At 40.9% G+C, this 20,052-nt stretch overlaps 1 protein-coding gene and 1 long non-coding RNA gene across 21 annotated transcripts in view; one reads left to right on the top strand and one right to left on the bottom strand.

The window, feature by feature from the left end:
• LOC129046200 (uncharacterized) overlaps positions 1 to 12,383 on the top strand; it is a 102,634-nt gene extending 90,251 nt beyond the window's left edge. Inside the window, exon 6 of the long non-coding RNA XR_010407451.1 lies at positions 11,332 to 12,383. This is a non-coding gene — a long non-coding RNA (uncharacterized LOC129046200). The remainder of the gene's footprint in view (positions 1 to 11,331) is intronic.
• MTMR3 (myotubularin related protein 3) overlaps positions 1 to 20,052 on the bottom strand; it is a 141,879-nt gene that overhangs the window by 12,072 nt on the left and 109,755 nt on the right. For all 20 annotated transcript variants that reach the window (XM_064578656.1, XM_064578649.1, XM_064578663.1 and 17 more), the window contains 7 exons: positions 14,991 to 15,087; positions 12,378 to 12,491; positions 6,776 to 6,981; positions 6,114 to 6,245; positions 5,035 to 5,146; positions 1,953 to 2,148; positions 948 to 1,133 (listed from right to left, as the gene is read on the bottom strand). In XM_064578656.1, the coding sequence (XP_064434726.1) occupies positions 948 to 1,133; positions 1,953 to 2,148; positions 5,035 to 5,146; positions 6,114 to 6,245; positions 6,776 to 6,981; positions 12,378 to 12,491; positions 14,991 to 15,087 (1,043 nt within the window). The remainder of the gene's footprint in view (positions 1 to 947; positions 1,134 to 1,952; positions 2,149 to 5,034; positions 5,147 to 6,113; positions 6,246 to 6,775; positions 6,982 to 12,377; positions 12,492 to 14,990; positions 15,088 to 20,052) is intronic.

The following is a 20,052-nucleotide window of genomic DNA, read 5'->3' as shown; positions in this document are numbered from 1 at the left end:
AGAGAGTAAAATGAAGACAGTCAAAGATACAAACCTCCAGCTATAAAATAAGTCAGTCCTGGGGATGTAATGTACAGGATGGTGAATATAGTTAATAATACTCTATTGCAGGGCGCCTGGGTGGCTCAGTCGGTTAAGCGACTGCCTTCGGCTCAGGTCATGATCCTGGAGTCCCGGGATCGAGTCCCGCATCGGGCTCCCTGCTCAGCGGGGGGTCTGCTTCCCCCCCCTGCCCTCTTCCCTCTCGTGCTCTCTGTCTCTCATTCTCTCTCTCTCAAATAAATAAATAAAATCTTGAGAAAAAAATAATACTCTATTGCATATCTGAAAGTTGCTAAAAGAGTAGCTCTTAAAAGTTCTCACAAGAAAAAAAAAATTTGTGTGGCAATGGATGTTAATTACTTATTGTGATTATTTCACAATATACACAAACAGTATAATTATTATGTTGTATACCTGAAACTAATGTTATATTGTCAATTATACCTCAATTAAAAAAAAAAAAACTTTTTGGGGTGCCTGGGTGGCTCAGTCATTAAGCGTCTGCCTTCGGCTCAGGTCATGATCCCAGGATCCTGGGATCGGGCCCCGCATCGGGCTCCCTGCTCAGTGGGAAGCCTGCTTCTCCCTCTCCCGCTCCCCGTTTGTGTTCCCTCTCTCGCTGTGTCTCTCTGTCAAATAAATAAATAAAATCTTAAAAAAATAAATAAAATAAAAAACTAAGTTTAAAACAACTCAAAGACTTTATGCAAACCTAACACACCTACATTCACTGAATAAACACACTTCTTAGTGTTTTTAATTAAAACTGGGACAAAGAATGGCTCCTTATTAAATTCTAAAAAGAATCCATAGTTTCACATGAAAACTAGCCCACTAACATTTGCATTAATACCCCCACAATTTTAGAAGGTCCCCAAAATGAAGAATTACAAGCCCAAACTCACAAGGAATGCTTCATTGAACTCAAAAGAGCAAGGAAATTGCCTCTGAAGCTGATGAACACAGTCAAGCCACTGCAGAAACACTGGGCAGCGCTCGTTCAGATCATCGGAGTTCTCCCCATGACCACACCGGTCGGCAAACTTGTGGCCAAAATCCAGCCACTCCATCTCCACGAGGACCTGGAAACCCTGCAGGGAAACACCCAGGAGAGACCATTCGTACTTGGAGACTATGACAGCTCTGAGCCTGTCAGGACTAACAGCAATAATCCCTTTTAGCAAACTCCCAGTAAGCCCAACAGGAGGCCCTGACCCGGCCCCACAGCCAAGGGCTCCATGGAATGGAGCTCAGGGCAATTTCCCACTTCCCTCAACTCCATTCCATAATCATCAAAAGGGTACTAAGCATTTATCTAAGCCTTTCCTGAATCCATACTTTCATTCACTATACAGTATAAAAGCCACATTTTTTCTAAATTTCTTTATTTTTAATTATTTTATTTTTATTTTATTTCTGTATTTCGTGTTATACTTACAAAGTCTTATTTCTAATAGCTTTCCCTACCCCCAGATTTACATATTTTAGGGCACCTTTATGGCTTTTCTTACATCTTTAACCCAACATGTGGTTCTTTCAGAGTAGAGCTCTGTCTCCACAGAACACTGTAAGTGATATCCCGACCCATTATCATAATGAGCATGCCAAGATCCTTCTATAGTAGCCCCATTTTCCTGGGGTAGCCAAAACTTTTCCAAGTAGATAAACTGCAAAGGAAAACATGTCTGTATTTCTCAATACCTTGTTATACACACTCTGCTCCATTTTAAAAGGCACAGGAACTATGGGAGGCAACACCACAATTTAGCTCAAGGTAAAGGAGCAAGGGTTTTAAAACAAATTTCACTTTCCTTAGGCCTAACCACCAAGACCAAAACTGATCATAAAACCCTCCAGGGTTTCTCCCACTCATACTGATGTACCAAATCCTACTCTTTCGATCCACCCACCTCTATGGTTCGGTAATACGGATCCAGCAAGAGCTTAGCCAATGCCACAATCTGGGGAGTGCGATCCCAGCCATCTGAGCAGTGTGCTAATACCGGCCGCTGGTCACGATCCACAGCGTGCACTACCAGAAGTGCCGACTTCAGAAGCACAGACAGGTGATGGAGCCATTTTGTGCTTTCAAGAGCTGACAGCCAACTACAAAAACAGAAGGGGATAAGGAAATGCTGATTTTTATGATTTACTGCATCATGCCAAATACCCGTGAAATTAAAAAGCAAGTCCCAAAGATCTTTCCCTCCAAATAAAACACTGCCAAAACAAACAAATCTCTGTCTTTATAAAGCATGTACAAAGATGAGGCTTTCAGCCCTATTATGCAATAGAAGACAGCTTTAGAAATAGGACAGTAATTAATAGAATTTTTGTTCCAAAAATCTTATGGCTAGTTTCTGACAATATCTAGTATTTTTCAGTCCATGGTAGTTATATATCCAGTATAAGCAGTTCTTTCTGGAGTCTTCTGAAGGAAATGAAGCCACTTACGACATTGTAAAACAGAAGGTACTTATATTTAATGATCAGCAACGACGCCCTACAAGTTCTAAAAAAAAAAAAAAGTATAGAAAACTCACACAAACATGCCTATAAGGAGATGTAAGCCAGATGCCACAATCAAGAATAGTGCAGACAACAGCACCTGCTCCACACACCCTAACACCTACCACTAAAGTCTTAAATTTCTATGGACTAAAACTGAGCCCAAGCTAATGCCTGAAGACTCATATAAATTAGTATACCAGTCGCTACATGGTGTTATTGGACTTAACATAGACTGGATTCAGCAGGGATCCAGAAGAACCTTTTTTCGAAAAGACCTTTAGGAAGTATCAGATCCCAAGAATTACCCCTTGAAGTAATCACAAGCTGATCATGCTGGGGTTTTTTTTTTTTTTAATTTTTTTTAATTTTTTAAAGATTTTATTTATTTGACAGAGAGAGACAGCGAGAGCAGGAACACAAGCAGGGGGAGTGGGAGAGGGAGAAGCAGGCTTCCTGCTGAGCAGGGAGCCCGATGTGGGACTCGATCCCGGGGATCATGACCTGAGCTGAAGGCAGATGCTTAACGACTGAGCCACCCAGGCGCCCTTTGCTGGGTTTTTTTTGAAGATTTTTATTTATTTGACAGAGAGAGTGAGAGAGGGAACACAAGCAGGGGGAGTGGGAGAGGGAGAAGCAGGCTTCCCACTGAGCAGGGAGCCCAATGGGGGACTCGATCCCAGGACCCGGGGATCATGACCTGAGCCGAAGGCAGACACTTAACGACTGAGCCACCCAGGCGCCCTAATCATGCTTGTTTTTTTACTGTGTTATTTTGTTTCTTGTGCCCTGTCATGGATTCCACTCCCTACATGCCCACCCCCAAAAGCTCTGATTTCTCCAAAATGTGATCGGATTTGTGGTTCCACAGCCTCAAGCAAGTGTTGAGAGGCTTGATTATAGCTGATATCATCACTACCAGGGCTTCCTTTGACTCACAAGGAAGGCTTCAGTACTGCCTTATGATTTGCTGCCAAATAGAGGCAAAGCATTACCTTTTTCCTTAATAAAATCCCAGACATTCATGTGGACCAGGTGAGGGTCAATTACATCTTTCTGACTCTGGATTTAAAAAAGAGCTTTTTGGGGCGCCTGGGTGGCTCAGTCGTTAAGCGTCTGCCTTCGGCTCAGGTCATGATCCCAGGGTCCTGGGATTGAGCCCCACATTGGGCTCCCTGCTTGGCAGGAAGCCTGCTTCTCCCTTTCCCACTCCGCCTGCTTGTGTTCCCTCTCTCGCTGTGTCTCTGTCAAATAAAATCTTTAAAAAAAAAAAAAGAGCTTTTTTAAGAAAAAATTTTAATATATGGAAGATATTTGTGATCAGGTAGTACTGATTCTATCCCTTTCATCATTTTATAAATAGGAAAACTGATATCCAGAGTAATTAAGCCCCTTGGCCAAAGTCACACAATTAGTAGCAGATCTTCTGAGACCTTAGCCAGGCTCCTTCTACACCCCACCTTTGTGGAAGAGAGCACACTACTGGCTGGTTTCTGTAAATGCGTAGCAGATACAATTTGCTAATCCCCAAAGCAGAGCAGCAAGCTCATTCTTTGGTCAGGCCTTTTCCCCAAAGACAACTGCTTCACTCTCTGGGCTGATTCCAACTGTGATGAATCTAATCACTTACTACCAGGAGTTAGTACAAGTGATTCAGGCAGCCATCTGATTGAATCAATCAGGGAATTCTTCAAAACTTGATGTGATCAGAGCTACTGAATAGAACCCAGGGAAAAAGCTATGGGCTCCAGTACAAACACCAGAAAAGAGAAAATTCTGTCTTCTCTGGCACCATTTCTGGCTTCCTGAAAGAGTAAAACAGGGGCTCTTAAATATTTATCTGTCCATATTTGTTTCACAGACCATTCCTGCTAATTTACCTTGTATACAACCAGTTCCCTTAGGGGGAAGGAGTGTTACTTCACCTATCTCACTACAAATGCCAGCCATTCATTTTTTAGTAAGCAATAAAAATGTGGTAATGTTCTTAATAAATAAGAGGGGGTAGTTTAGGAATCAGAAGCCAATGTAAAAGGAATTCACTGAATGGCAAGTTTAAAGAAAGTTTAACCCTTTTTTACAACATGATGAATAAATTTTGACTTTCAAGTAAAACGTCCCACCCAGTTCACAGCAGGTAAGTGTCACCTACAGGACATCAAAAACCAAAGGATTAAAAATGAGCCAAAAACAATGTAGAAGAGAAGAGGTCCCAGGAAAAACAAGAAGGTAGGGCTTCTGAGGACTGAGATCTGTTTTGTGCTCCCCATCTTTAAACCTTTCAAAGGGCTAGATTTTTCTCCCAGCATCTCCTTTGTGCTACTGTGCTCCTAACACAGAAAGGAGAAGGCCCACAGGGACTAAAAGTAAAACTGAAGTGTACCAAGAAACAGAAGAAAAGACACCTCCAAACTCATTTAAAAAGCGGGAGGGGGGGACTGGGGGGGGGCAATGCAAAAATGAAAGCCAAGGCCAAGGTCTTACTTTCCCGGATCTGGCATCTGTGTGCACAGCAACCGCAGAGACTGAAAACTCCTCCGAATTGAATGAATATTTGCCATCCCCATAAACACGACTTCACAGTTTGGGTAATACTCTGCAGAGAATAACAATAAAGAGAACAAAAATATGTTGAATTTAAAGCCCACATGGCCAAATTTAAAAGCAGCAAACAGGCTATAAAGCAAATTCATTATAATTGCTGACTAACGAAATTGCAATGTTTGGATGCCTATTAGTCTAGTCCTTTTATGAAAGGAAAAACAGTGCTTGAATTTTAGCTGTTTTTGCGAAAAGGAAAGTTAGATTTGTGAAGATATGGACCTAAAACAGAAGCTCTTCTTTTTTAAGAAAAAGATCTAAAGCCTTCCATCTCACCCAGGTTGACTTCTTGGGCCACATCTAACTTCCAGCTCTGGAATCTCTTTGAAAAGAACCTGGCAGAACAATGCATTTTATGCATTCACATTTCACCTTCATACAACTGCTTTTAACTTCCAGTTGAGATCACATCCGAATAAAGAGCTTGGAGCCTCTACCTGCTCTATCAGCACACAACTGGCACCGAAGGGGTCCCTCCTTGGAGAAAGTCAGCAATCAAATAGTGGGGGTGCTACAGGTCAGGACAGAGGTGCCTTGCTAGAGTTCTGTATTTACTGCTTCAATTTCCACCCCAGGTTTTCTAAGTAGAAGCCATGTGGGAAGTTTTCTGTGAGGTCAGTGATGAGTAAACCCACTGTCAAAGGCAACAAAATCTTTTAGAAGGCTGACAAATTGAGCCACTAAAGAAGCAACTTCCAAACATGAACAGGCCTTATTACGGAGAGGATTTACTTTCTTTATCACCTAAAGGTTAGGAAGGAAGATTATTTGGTTTCACCGCACCTCCTCCTCCATTTCTTCCCTGAAAAAAACTAGTGTTAAGAATCCAAACAGCTCTGGCTCTCTCAAGATAGGCTGAGGAACATGGTTTGCCATTCATTTCAAATTGAGAACTAAGACCCAGTTGGACATGGCTGGACTCACAAGAACAATGTTAGTGGACAAAGCACCTTATACCTCACCTGGGCATTCACAGCCTCCTCCTTTGGCTCGGTTTGCCACAGCTGCTGCATAGGAACGTGCATCCAAGATCAAAAGCTTCTGCGGTTGGATGGCTAAACTGTCTGCTCCTGAAGCATTTGACAGAGAAGAATCTAGGAACATCAGGAGTGGGGATGAAAAATTAAATGAACCCATCTCTCCCAGAATTGTGCAAAATAAGAACCCAAAACACCTATTGCAATACCAAGAAACAAACAAACAAAAACCTCAGTTAAGTGAAACCCACCTAACAGAACCCTTGATACATAGGACTTCTCTCTTTATCTTCTGTTTTGCCTACAATCTCCTTTATCTCATGTCTACATGTATAGTCTCTTAATGAAGTCTGGTGTCTCCTGCCATGGTCCAGAGAAATTCCAGGTCCCCTATCATATATATACCCCATTCTTGTCACAATGACTAGAAAGACAACCAACAACACTAGCCCTCTTAAGCCAAGTCTGAAACAGTCTTCTGGTTCTTTGTCAAGACCTATGACTCCTCAAATAATCCCATCAACTAAAGCTTCACCCTCTCTCTCTTATGGAACAAATCATAGGTCTTACAAGGAAAAGGCCATTCAAGAAAAAGTTCTCACAGATACTCTAAAAATTGCTGCCACTGGATCCAGGGAGCATCTTACCAAACTCCACATCAGAAAGGTCCCCCGCATTGGGAAAGTCTCGAGAACTGTTCCTAGTCGACAGCTTGCTGCCACTTGATCGGGAGTCAGAGGCACAAGCTTTGGCTACTGACTGCACCAGGTGCTCATCATCAGCATTTCGCCAGCCCCACCAGCTGACCTCCGGCTGTCCACAGCGGGCAATGACGGCTCCATTACTCTGGTGCCTGTGCAAGGAACAAGACACAACAATCGTCTCCATCTCAGTGGCCCCATTCCAATGCTCTGTGCTCACACAAAAGTAAGGTAGTGGATATTAAATGCCTTAACGAAGAGCCTGAATACAGGTAAGTATGGATTAGCTTCAAGTCCTCTCAGGGCAGAAATCATCTAGAGCAACAAGAATAAACAACAAAACCTATCTGGATCTTTCTCAAAAATCTTATCATTTTAGAGATCTTTGTAAAGTTACCAACAAAATGATAAATGTGTGCTCTTAGAAAAAACAAATTTAGGGCACCTGGGTGGCTCAGTTGGTTAAGCGACTGCCTTTGGCTCAGGTCATGATCCCGGAGTCCCGGGATCGAGTCCCACATCGGGCTCCCTGCTCAGCAGGGAGTCTGCTTCTCCCTCTGACCCTACCCCGTCTTGGGCTCTATCTCACTCTCTCTCTCTCTCAAATAAATAAATACTTAAAAAAAAAAAGAAAAGAAAAAATTTATATTCATAAAGTATATGTTTGAGAATCTTTAAAATTTACTTTTGAAAAATCGGGTAAAAAAATAATCTACAAATACTACACTAAATCTGCTATTCAATAATGAAACATTAATCTCTCCTTTTTAATACTGCATCTGAATACCCTGGCATAATAGATGCTGACACAGAAAAATTTGTTTCCACAACAACTTCTGAGGGCCTACTGCAGCAACTGTACACTTATGGTTGGCTTTGGGATTCTTTTCAAAACAAGGTCCCACCTTTGGGACTCAAACACTTACCTGGCCCACAGTGGACTACTCTACAAAATCTCCTGAGATTTCATGACTCACAAATTGCTCTTATTATAGGCAGATAGCTCAATGCACCAGCTACCTTTCCTTAAGCTCTTAGAAGGAACAGCATAAACCTCAATAAGCCATACTCTGATCCTTTAATTCTTTTTTTTTAAAGATTTTTTTTAAATTTATTTATTCATGAGAGACAGAGAGAGAGAGAAGCAGAGGGAGAAGCAGGCTCCCAAGGAGCAGGGAGCCCGATGTGGGACTCGATCCCAGGACCCTGGGATCATGACCTGAGCCAAAGGCAGACGCTTAACCATCTGAGCCACCCAGGCGCCCCCTTTAATTTTTTTTTGATAGATCCTTTTTTTTTTTTTTTAAATTAAGACCAGAAATCTTACTCAAAAGTCTACTTTAAGATGATACTAAAACCGGGGCGCTTGGGTGGCTCAGTCGTTAAGCGTCTGCCTTCAGCTCGGGTCGTGATCCCGGGGTCCTGGGACTGAGCCCCGCATTGGGCTACCTGCTCAGCGGGAAGCCTGCTTCTCCCACTCCCCCTGCTTGTGTTCCCTCGCTCGCTCTGTCAAATAAATGAATAAAATCTTAAAAAAATAATAACAATGATACTAAAACCCAGTCTCTTGGGGCGCCTGGGTGGCTCAGTTGGTTAAGCATCTGTCTTTGGCTCAGGTCTGGGATCGAGCCCCACATCAGGCTCCCTGCTCAGCAGGGAGTCTGCTTCTCCCTCTCCCTCTGCAGCTCCCCCTGCTTGTGCTCTCTTGTGCTCTCTGTGTCAAATAAATAAAATCTTTTAAAATAAATAAATAAATAAATAAATAAATAAAATCCAGTCTTTTCCTACTTAGGAATTTATTAGGCAATTTTAGCAATTAAAAAGCTATAAAACTAGTAGTTGGCAATCAAAAGGTATAAAGTTCCAATAAATGCTACAACACGGGTGAACCTGGAGTATGTTATGCTAAGGGAAAGAAGCCAGTCACAAAAGGCCACATATTGTATGATTCCATTTATTAGAAGTGTCCAGAATAGGCAAATCTGTAGAAACAAAGTAGATTACTAGTGACCTGGGGCTACGGGGATTGGGAAGGGGATAGGGACTGACTACTAATGGGTCTGGGGTTTCTTTCCGAGATGGTGAAAATGTACTAAAATTGATTGTAGTGATGGTTGTACAACTCTGTAAATGTATTTTTAAAAAATCACCAAACTGGGGGGCGCCTGGGTGGCTCAGTTGGTTAAGCGACTGCCTTCGGCTCAGGTCATGATCCTGGAGTCCCTGGATTGAGTCCCGCATCGGGCTCCCTGCTCAGCAGGGAGTCTGCTTCTCCCTCTGACCCTCCCCCCTCTCATGTGCTTGCTCTCTCTCATTCTCTCTCTCTCAAATAAATAAAATCTTTAAAAAAAAAAAAAATCACCAAACTGTACACTTTAAAGGGGTGAACTGTGACAATCATGAAGTAGTTTTTAAAAAGTTCTAAAAGTAATCAGTTCATTATGAAACAGAGTAAGTAGTAAGCAAAAAATTTATATCCCCCCAATTCTATCTCCCAGAGGGGAAGTGTCCATGTCTTACCTCCCATTAAAATCTAAGTACAGGGGCAGGTGAGTGACTCAGTCGGTTAAGCGTTCAACTCTTGGTTTTGGCTCAGGTCATGATCTCGGGGTCCTAAGATGGAGCCCTACATCAGGCTCCGAGCTCAACACGGAGTCTGCTTGTCCCTCTCCCTCTGCTCTTCCACCATCTCACATGTTCTCTCTCAAATTAATAAAATCTTTTTAAAAATCTAAATAGATACATTCATACACACATATAACACATATGTAGAAGATAGATTCAAATAAAACATACTATTGAATCTATTTGTCATCTTCAAGGAACAACGTGAGAACAATTTTTGTTTCTAATCCTAAAGCTCACCAGCAATCAATGAAATTCAGCAAGAACCATATTCCACTGGAACCATCAGTTTCCTTGTAGTTTTTAAATCCTTCAGAACAGAGAGACAAGTAACAGAAAGCACTTGCCAATATGCTCAATTGGCTCACCTGCTGAATGGAGCCCAACGGAAATAAAACCTATTTCCTAAAATGCCTACTAGCATATATAATAGGCACTGGGAAACAACAGAGCTGACCAATGCCAAACCTTCATAAAAGAGGCTGGCAGGGCCTTTCCTGAGCATCCTCTTTCTCTGCAATGCTCCCAGCAGTGCCCAAGAGGAGCAGAAGATGGCACTCTTCAGCTTGGATCTTGGGTTTAAAGGGTCATGCATTTTAACAGCCAGACTGCAAACTGAGCTGTTGGAATAAGCAGTTTTCTGCAGTCTTCCAAAATGCTTTCGACTGCATGATCAAGAACTAAAACAATACAATAAATCACCAAAGAGCATTTCTACCATATTAACAAACAGAACCAGGAAAAAGTATAAAAATTAAGATGCCCTACTTAACACCGAATGCTTCAATTTCATATAGAAATACATAAGTATTTAAATTATCCCTAAGTTAGTATTAAGCAAGCTCACTAAAGGACTAGAAATTTCTAATAACCACTCAATACACAAAGAGGGGAGCTGTGAATTGCACTACAGATGGATGCCCTTTGCACCATCTTACTGTGTTAGAGCAATCTCTGTCTTCAGTGATAAACCCAATTAAACATTCTCTCATCACAGTGGGGAAAAAAACACTAATCGGGCACTGGTTCAGCGTGGTGCTGTCAAGTAACTGCTGCTAGCAACTTCAGGAATCAACACTGCAGTCTACAGACAACTAAATTCATGCTGGATTCAGAATCATCTTGCCACCAAAGCAGAGAGTGGCAGAGTATCCCCAAAACATTCTTCTATACACGGCTTACAAAGCTCCCCAACAATTTAACAACCCAGTCTGGGGCTCAGAGATACAAGACACATGTTCCAAAACAGAGGCTAGTTCCTAGAAGTCTATCTGATTTTGTGTGGACTATACCAAGAACTTTTTTTTTTTTTTTTTAATACCAAGAACTTGAGAGCAGATTTACTCAGAGAAATTGGAAATAAATTTCATTTATATATATATACTATGGTCTCTAGAAAGGGCTGGGAAAAAAAAACCCATGGCTCATGCTCTCTAGAATAAATTTTAGAAGGGAAAAAAGGTTTCACCTGTTTATTCTAAGAAGTTTTTCTTTAACTTGCATTTACAGAGTTCTCTACCAACAAGGAGAATTCACCTAAAGCCCTGTACTTTGAAAACGACAGTCCTTCCCCCTGATGCTCAAAGTCAGCAAACCCTTCAAATGCCAGGGCTGCTGATCTAACACAGCTGTTGGCCACAGAGCAGCCCTGGCTGCTGCCCCTATTTGAGCTGGGCCGATCACTGATAAGACGCAAATCCTTTCAGCTTTCCCTGCTCTGTAATTCCTGTGTCATCCTTGTCACTTGAGTGATAGGTAAATTTGGTGACCTACTTTTCTAGGGGTGTCTGAAAACAACAGTGATGAAAATTGAGATTGAAAACTTAATGGATTCCACTGGGCCAGAAACAAATACTTTTTCATCTCTCTCTATTCAGGACGGCCATCAGAATTTGCCATCAGTGGACTAAATGAACAAGCTGGTTACCTCAGTGGAAATTCCACAAGGAGATAAATCCCTTCCTATGACCTCAATATTTCAATGGAATGCTTCCTGGCATTAAAGTCTCTAAGCCCCACTGGTTGGGCCCAAATTCAAGGAAAGCCCAAAAAGTCTGCAAACTGGAAAAGTGAAATGGACAATGTAAATATCATAAAGAGATGACATCTGAAACAGTTTTAAAATAAGAGGGAATGACTTCTTCAAGTCTTAACATGAGTCCTTGAGAACTGAGCTATTCAATGAATTATATATAAAAGCAGCCCCCAGGAATACAACCTACTCCATGTACTGCTTAGGGAAGCCCAATATTTACAGATTCATTCAGTGGCACAGCATACCTGTAAAGTAAGACCATCATTCCCATTTTACTAATTAGGAACAGGCTGAGGTCAGTTAGGGAATTTACTCAAGGTGCCTTAGCAAGAGTATCAGTGAAAAGACCTGAACTCCCAAACCTGTGCTCAACATCACGCCACCATCCCGTTCTAGAACTTGACTCCCTTGGCTCTCATGCCTTTGATCTTTAAGATCTATCTAGCCAAGCCCTAGCCTTCTTCTTTAAATGCTTCCTCTCAAAACAGAACTCTCTCATGTCTCAAAGTTTCAACTACAAAAACAATCACAGATGACTCAACTCTCACTTTCTGGAACTCCTCTCTCTCAATCCAAAGGCCAACATCGGAAGCTAAATGCAGTAACACATGATCTTCCCATAGAATGTCAGAAGGATCTTAAAATACAAGATGAGCCACTTTCCTATTAAATTTTTCTTATCACTTGAACCATCACCAAGTGTTCTGGATGCGGTAAGTACTGGTATGTCACCGGAAGAGTGAATTTAACTATAAAAGGAAGCACACAGTTGCCTGGGAAGGTCTCTGAACCCTTCCCTTCCTCCCCAGGTTAGCGGCAGCAGAGCAGCAGACCCCATGCAGTGGATAGCAGCACCAGACCGGGCTCGGGCTGGCCAGGCTTACTCACCTGTAGACGACAGCAGGGATGCGCTTCCAGGATCTGAAGCTTGCCACACTCTCTAGTTCTTTGTCGGTGATCCAAGCAGGCACTATGAGCTCCTGTGGATAGCTACCACACAGCCTAACAGGGAAGGTGAGAAAGGGGGAGTGGGGGAAGAAGACAGGGAGACACGGAGGGAGAAGAGGGAGAGACACTAGGTGAGCCAGCATAAGGATGTTGATCAAGCTACCCCAGAACCAGTTAAAAGGCAATAAGGAGCTTTAGCTGAGTCTTGGCCTACTCAGCAGAACTAGTTGCCTTAGGTGTTTACTTATGCATATGTCACGTGACACTATCTTGGACTGTTCCACTTTAGGCTGCCTTTGGAAATTTGTTGATCTTAACATCTGTGATATAAGGGGAGTCCACAGGCAGTTACTTTGTTACAATAGGAAGTTACCGTGAAGCAACTAACATACAAGTAATTTCTTAACTACACAAAGTGCACAGTCCAACTACAGAAGTGAAAGTCTTGTCACCTCAATCAGACTCCCTCACTCTTTCAGGCTTCTGTCAAAGGGAAACATGTGAAGGAGGACAAAAGCCCACAATTTCAAGTTTCCAAAGACCTTATAGAATTACTAACATATTCTTTGATGTGGCCTAATTATAGGTAACAGGCGCAGGCATGGGTATGCAGAAGCAGTACCATAAGTCAGGACATTTGCATATATAATCACAGGCCCACTGACCCAAGATAGTAATGTGAATAAGCTATTAATCATAATTTCTATAAAACACACTTCAGAATTATATTCAAGGAGGAAAAAAGCTGTTTTCATTAGGGAGGCAGCCAGTAACTGCATGCTAGTCAAGCTGGTGCCCTAAAAAGCAGTTCTTTCTGACAGGTTTTTCACTTATAGGACAGTCTCTCTATGGGTATCCCAATATTCCTTTTCAACAGTGAAGACAAAAAAAAAAAAAAAAAAACAGTGAAGGCAAGAAGACCTTTAATCCAAATCTTAAAATACACAAATTCCTCCCTCTCCTGCACCACCACCGCCTGGCCCTAGCCTACCTCATGCATTGGGGGAAGAGGCAGAAAACACCAAGTAGCTTAGGAATTAGGGGTTTTGATCATTCTGCACTAAATATCTCCATCGTGTTCTCAATTTCTAGAAGATTAAGTATCAGGAACTTAAAAGCCACTGGACCAAGAGAATATCTACGACCAAGAGTAGCTCTATAAACTTAACACCCACAAACTCCTAAAAATGACCTGGGACACTGTGAGCATAGTTAATATGCTAACCACAAGTCCTGTTCTTTTGTCTTCTTTTATCTTGTTTAAAACTTAATAGTAAATTTAGCTCTTCTTCTTTGTAGTAGGAAGAACTTTTCAATGTCCTGAAGACTGGTTTTGAGGTAGAAATAGTGGACTCAAAGACAAAAATTAATTTTTAAAACCCATATTGAATAGCGATTTTGAAAACCAAATGGCTTTTGAACTTTTTTTTTTCAACAAGTTTAGCTTAATTCGGTTTTCTGACTTCACCCAATATTCCTTGTCCTGTAAGTATTACACTATCTAGTAGTCACCTTTTTAGCAAATACTAGCTGCTTACATGTAGATAAGCAGTTTCTAGCATAGGAAAGGAGGGCTATATATGAGCAGGGCCTCTGGCAGTCTCAGGCTCTCTGATGCCTCGCCTCCAGCCTCCAACTCCCTTCTCTGCTTTGGCTTGTGACTGAGAAAAGACAAGGTATGAGAGGTCTGTAGCTCCTATTTCTTCACAACACCCCAGGTTCTTAATTCCTCGGCCAATGTCCATGTTAAGAGCTGCATACAGTAATTAGCTATAGTTTTTCCAATGAAAAATGAAATGCTCTGATGGCTACCCCACAAATAGACCAGGAAAATGGCTATCGTAATTTGAGGCAGTTCAAAAAAAAACCAGAATGATTAATGCCTCCAACTGCTAGAGGGGATCTTAAGAGGAGAAAAATATTAATCTAAATCTCCTGAACAATTTTCTTTTGTTTTATAGAAATTTGGACCACCAAAATCATAGTAGTTAACTGCCCCCCACACACACACCAAAGTACTTACACCTTTTAAGGAAACAAGAAATGGAAAATATTTAATAGTGATTACATTAATATTTAATGATTAAATGGTCATAGCTATGAAGTTAGAAAGAACAGAATAGTACGCCTATTTCATAGAATCTGGAGTAAACGAAGTCATAAAAACTAGCTTCTATGTGTTTTATCACTGCTTGTGAGATCACGGATTCTATCTCCAATGTGACATCAAGTGGTGAAGAGACCAATGGAAACTGCCTGCCTACACGAGAACACAATATTGTCTAGGAAATGCACGAACCAGGAAGAACAGAGGTCTGGAGGGGATGGAAAGGAAGATTCCAGAATCCTACAACATATCATTTTACCACTCCAGTGACAGCAATGGTAACAGAAGACTCACGAAGTACCCTGAAGACCATGCAGTTAGATTTAATAAGTAAAATTCCATTAAAAAAAATATGTCTAAGTTCAAATGTCCTACCACATGAGAACTGGGGTTTTTGCAAAGGTACTGGCTGTGAAACACAGTCCACAGGCACCCATACAACTTACTTGTACTTCTCATTGATGTTGGAAATCCTCCAAGCATTGTTCATATCAAAACCCATCCGCTCCACTTCGTTTTTAAACCTTGACGTTACATGCTCCCCTACGGGGCCAAGGACAGCAGAAAGAAAGCAATGATTACCATTTTGCAAAACAGGTAGGATAAAAGCATAGCTACCCCGCTCAGTTATATAAATAACATATATTTAGTTTTAGTTTAAAAAGTCCCTGTCAGGATAAGACTACACAAAGGAATGAGGAAATTAATTTTTAATAGAAATATAGCTAATACAATTTACATTAGTTTCAGGTGTATGACATAGTGATTTAACAATTATATACATTATGAAATGCTCACTGTAAGTGCAGGTACCATCTGTCACCATACAAAGTTATTACAATATTAATGACTATATTCCCTATGCTGTACCTTATAGCCTTGTGACATATTTATTACTGGAAGTTTGTACCTCTTAATCCCCTTCACCCATTTTGCTCGCCCCTCCCTTTTAGCAACCAAAGACCAGTGTGTTCTCTGTATTTACGAATCTGTGTCTATTTTTTTTTGTTTCTTCGTTTTTAGATTCCACATATAAGTGAAATCATATGGTGCTTTGTCTGTCTTATTTCACTTGGCATAACAACCTTTAGGTCCCTCCGTACTGTCACAAACGGCGAATTTTTTTTTATTACTCAGTAATATTCCTGTGTGTGTGCGTGCGTGGCCACATGCACATATGCCACATCTTTATCCATTCATCTATTGATGAACACTTAGGTTGTTCCCACATCTTAGAATTTTGATCAAGAATTGTTATTTAAGGGCGCCTGGGTGGCTCAGTCGTTAAGCGTCTGCCTTCGGCTCAGGTCATGATCCCAGGGTCCTGGGATCCAGCCCCACATCGGGCTCCCTGCTCCGCGGGAAGCCTGCTTCTCCCTCTCCCACTCCCCCTGCTTGTGTTCCCTCTCTTGCTGTGTCTCTCTTTGTCAGATAGATAAATAAAATCTTTAAAAAAAAAAAAGAATTGTTATTTAATCACTACGACCAACTCAGAGAGGTTATCACCGAGTTCATTTTACAGAGGATAAAAATGAAACTGAAAGAGGTTATTATGGCAAATCTATCTGGTCCCAAAACCCAGTCCCTGTCACTATACTGGCTACTCTCCTATTTCCACACTCACAGTATACATAAAAAATAAAATCAACAAGTTCACCAAGAATAGTAATACAAATCTACAACTCCTCATAAGAAACTCTATGGGCCAGATTTCAAAACTTGAGTTTTCTGGAGTTTAAGATGGTGTATATAATATAGTATTAGATTAACACTCTCAACAGGGTCTACTAATCAAACAATATTTCTACAGTGAAATACATGGAAAATTCACACTAACTGGAATAAGTAAAGCAGCAAATAGCTTCATGTCAGCTCAGATCAGGTCAAGCCACCAAATAAGAGAAATATTTTGATTTTCAGAGCCTTATAGATTATAGAACTGAAGATAAGAGATCATGAAACTGTAACTGCCAGTACCCAGGAATCTCAGGAAACACCATACTACTAAGTAAAGTGCTAAGCTTTTGTAAGAATATCCATCCAAACAAGTATAATCAGCCTACATTTGCCCTAATGAAATTGGCTTTCTCTTCCTAAAGACAGCAAGCAACAAATGCAGAAGTGAACCTAACATAAAAGTCATTAAATCTGAAATAACTTTCTTCCTTGAAAACACACAGAGTCCTAGGGCAGTAAAACAAACAAAAAACCATTAAGCAGTATCTCTAATATGTAGTGTTACAGGTTGTAAAATAAATGCTGGTGGGGGCTGGAAGAAACTACAATAACAAAAGCACAAAGCAGACTAGACTGCTTTGGTGATCAAAGTATAAAGCTTTGCTCTCCCTGGGAAAGGAGCTTCAGAATAGGAAACAGCAATTACTTGAATGAATGACAATTCTATAAAACTACTTCCCATTTAAACTGCTTTTCTTGAGCTTCAACTAGGTATTATATGTTTCCTGAAGGAGAGCTATAAAAAGATGAGGTACAGAGATTCAGGAAGAAATAATCAAGAAGAAATGAATGAACCCCATTTTGGAAAAGTTTTAGATGTGAAGTAGGCTTTCAAATAGGAAGAAAGCTATCTGAAATGGGGTGCCATCTGTCTACAAATTGTAAGGAATAGTGACCATCAAGAATATTAGAGAGTCCTTCACTTTTAATCCCAATCTAAAAACTGTAAAACCATGACAATTTCCAAGTTCAGTAATTAATGAGATTTTTCCCACCTGTGATACAGCTCCAAAGTCTTTGCAAAAGGTAAAAGTACTTTAATTAATGACTCTTAATATTAGTACCTCCAATCTTAGCATAACCACACAGATGCCCTAAAAGGACCCTCTAATTTTAAAATAATCACTGGCAAATCACCACCTCCATCACTGGCAATTTGCCCAAAGAAAAGCTTACCACCATCAGGAGCATGAAATTCTGAGCTGTTATTCAAGTTCCTTGAGAAAAAGGAGTTTTAATTACCTTTGTATCCTCTAAAACAGTGAGTTCCTAACTTTGAAACTGACCATCACAACCCAAATAAGAATTAGGTTTTACATCATAATCATAATACATGTTTATTTTTAAAAGAATTTCACAGGGCGCCTGGGTGGCTCAGTCGTTAAGCGTCTGCCTTCGGCTCAGGTCATGGTCCCAGGGTCCTGGGATCAAGTCCCACATCGGGCTCCCTGCTCGGCGGGAGGCCTGCTTCTTCCTCTCCCACTCCCCCTGCTTGTGTTCCTGCTCTCGCTATCTCTCTCTGTGTCAAATAAATAAATAAAATCTTTAAAAAAAAAAAGAGTTTCACAAACTACCCACCCTTACTACGTGTGATACATTTTGATATTTTCTATCCTACATGTTTCATTTTATATTTCATTCCTTAAAATTTTTGATTTCACGACCCACAAGTGGATCACAACTTATTTTGAAAAGCAATACTTAAAAAAAAAAAAAAATCTAGCAACAGACCTGAAATACATGAGTAATTCAATTGGCTTTTGCCAAATTGTGTTAGAAGTTCCCTTATGTTTATTCAGCTAGAAAAGTGAATGCCAAGCATATCTATTTGCTGATTTCCCTTAAGAATTTCCCTCTAAGAATTCTTAGGTTTCCACTGATTCAATACTAAAAATACTATAATATCCCATCTTAAATATTATGGTTGTGGGCGCCTGGGTGGCTCAGATGGTTAAGCGTCTGCCTTCAGCTCAGGTCATGATCTCAGGGTCCTGGGATCGAGTCCCGCATCGGGCTTCCTGCTCCTTGGGAGCCTGCTTCTCCCTCTGTCTCTCTCTCTCTGTCTCTCTCTCTCATGAATAAATAAATAAAATCTTAAAAAAAAAAAAATATTATGGTTGTAAGTTTCTTTGGCTTTGAATTTCCATTTCAACCCTGCTGTCTGCCCTCCTCCCACCCCCAAATGAAGATGTGTCCTTTTTTAATGTTTAGTATTTCTTGTACAACAAATGCAAACAGTCCAGCAATTCTTATTTCAGTGGGAATAAAAACCTTTTTATTTATTTATTTATTTATTTATTTATTTATTTATTTATTTATTTGAAAGAGAGAGAATGAGAGAGAGAGAGAGAGCACATGAGAGTGGGGAGGGTCAGAGGGAGAAGCAGACTCCCCGCCGAGCAGGGAGCCCGATGCGGGACTCGATCCCGGGACTCCAGGATCATGACCTGAGCCGAAGGCAGTCGCTTAACCAACTGAGCCACCCAGGCGCCCGGAATAAAAACCTTTTTAAAGAAATGAGACCCTCTATCATAACCAGTGTCAATAGGCAGTCTAAAAAAATTTTCCCCCCAAAAGTCTAGCTCCCTGGGTGATTCTCAGCATTCAAGCCCACAATTATACACAGCCTAAAGGTCTGGGATAGAAAAGCCAGTCTTCTACCCAGGATGTGAGGAAGAAGAACTGTACCAGAGTCAGAGAAGGTAAGAACCAGCCCTCCCAGATTTTCAAATATGGAAGGAGGAATCATTCTTTTCTATGAACAAAGGTCCCAGTACAGTCATCTAAATGTACACTTACTGGACTTTGTTCAAACTCGTAAGACTGATGACAAGGGCTTTGACTTTATACTAAACAGGCAGCTGCACAACAGCTGTTAAGACCCAGAGTCCTATGCTGTTCATCGTTAAACAAGATGCACTTAATGGGCATTTCACAGAAGAGAGGTCAGAGAGATGGGCCTGATGCTACGAAACTAATAACTGAATTGCCCAGTCATTTGTCAGGACCCCTGCTTAATGCTCAAGTACAGGATGATCACCAAGAAGGCAGTTACAATGAAGAGAAGAAAACGGAGTACATGGGAGAGAAGCTTTAAGCTTTCAGTCCATTCCTTTTGTAGAGTTTGAAATGGGTTTAAGAGTCAAGTCAAGAGTTTCGCCAAAACTTTTGCAAGTTTCACAGGTAAATTCCAATAGCATTGAGACTTCTTCCAAAGCAGATTAAGACTCAGAGCTTTGGCCACCATATGGCTGGCTTAACTATGACAGCTTCAACAGTCAAAACTTAAGATTTATATGAATACAAGGTAATGATGCAATTTTCCCACTTCCCTCCTTTCTGACACATTCTACTCTTAGCAGACAAGGCAGAGAAGAATCCATAAAAGGCTTTATTAACTGCTAAAAGACTAAACTAACTTCAGCCATTCAGAGTCTATGCTTATGATCTCATATGTTGCAGCAGATTATACAAAGGCATCACTTTGAAATATTTCAAGTGTTGTCTCACCCTAAAGATGACTTATAAGAATGTGGTTGTCTGGTATGCTCCTACTTGGTGAGTAATGTTGTAGCCACCACCAACACTCAACAATATTGGGTGGAGACAGAAGAACCAGGTTGACTGGCTTTAAAAACGCCACCACGGTATTTTTTAAGAGCAGGTTTTCCCCTCTGTACTCCACAGTGAAAATATATAAAAAGGAAAAAGCCATACATGTAAACAAACTCAAACCAAGTCACTGAAGTACAATAAGATTCCATGTAAGTG

The sequence above is a fragment of the Mirounga angustirostris genome, unplaced genomic scaffold, assembly GCF_029215605.1.
Source record: "Mirounga angustirostris isolate CCGP_5_RB_7025 unplaced genomic scaffold, mMirAng1.0.hap1 SCAF_14, whole genome shotgun sequence".
NCBI classification, from domain to species: domain Eukaryota; kingdom Metazoa; phylum Chordata; class Mammalia; order Carnivora; family Phocidae; genus Mirounga; species Mirounga angustirostris.
The sequence above is the reverse complement of the archived record's forward strand: the minus strand, read 5'-3'. Positions and strand labels throughout refer to the sequence as shown.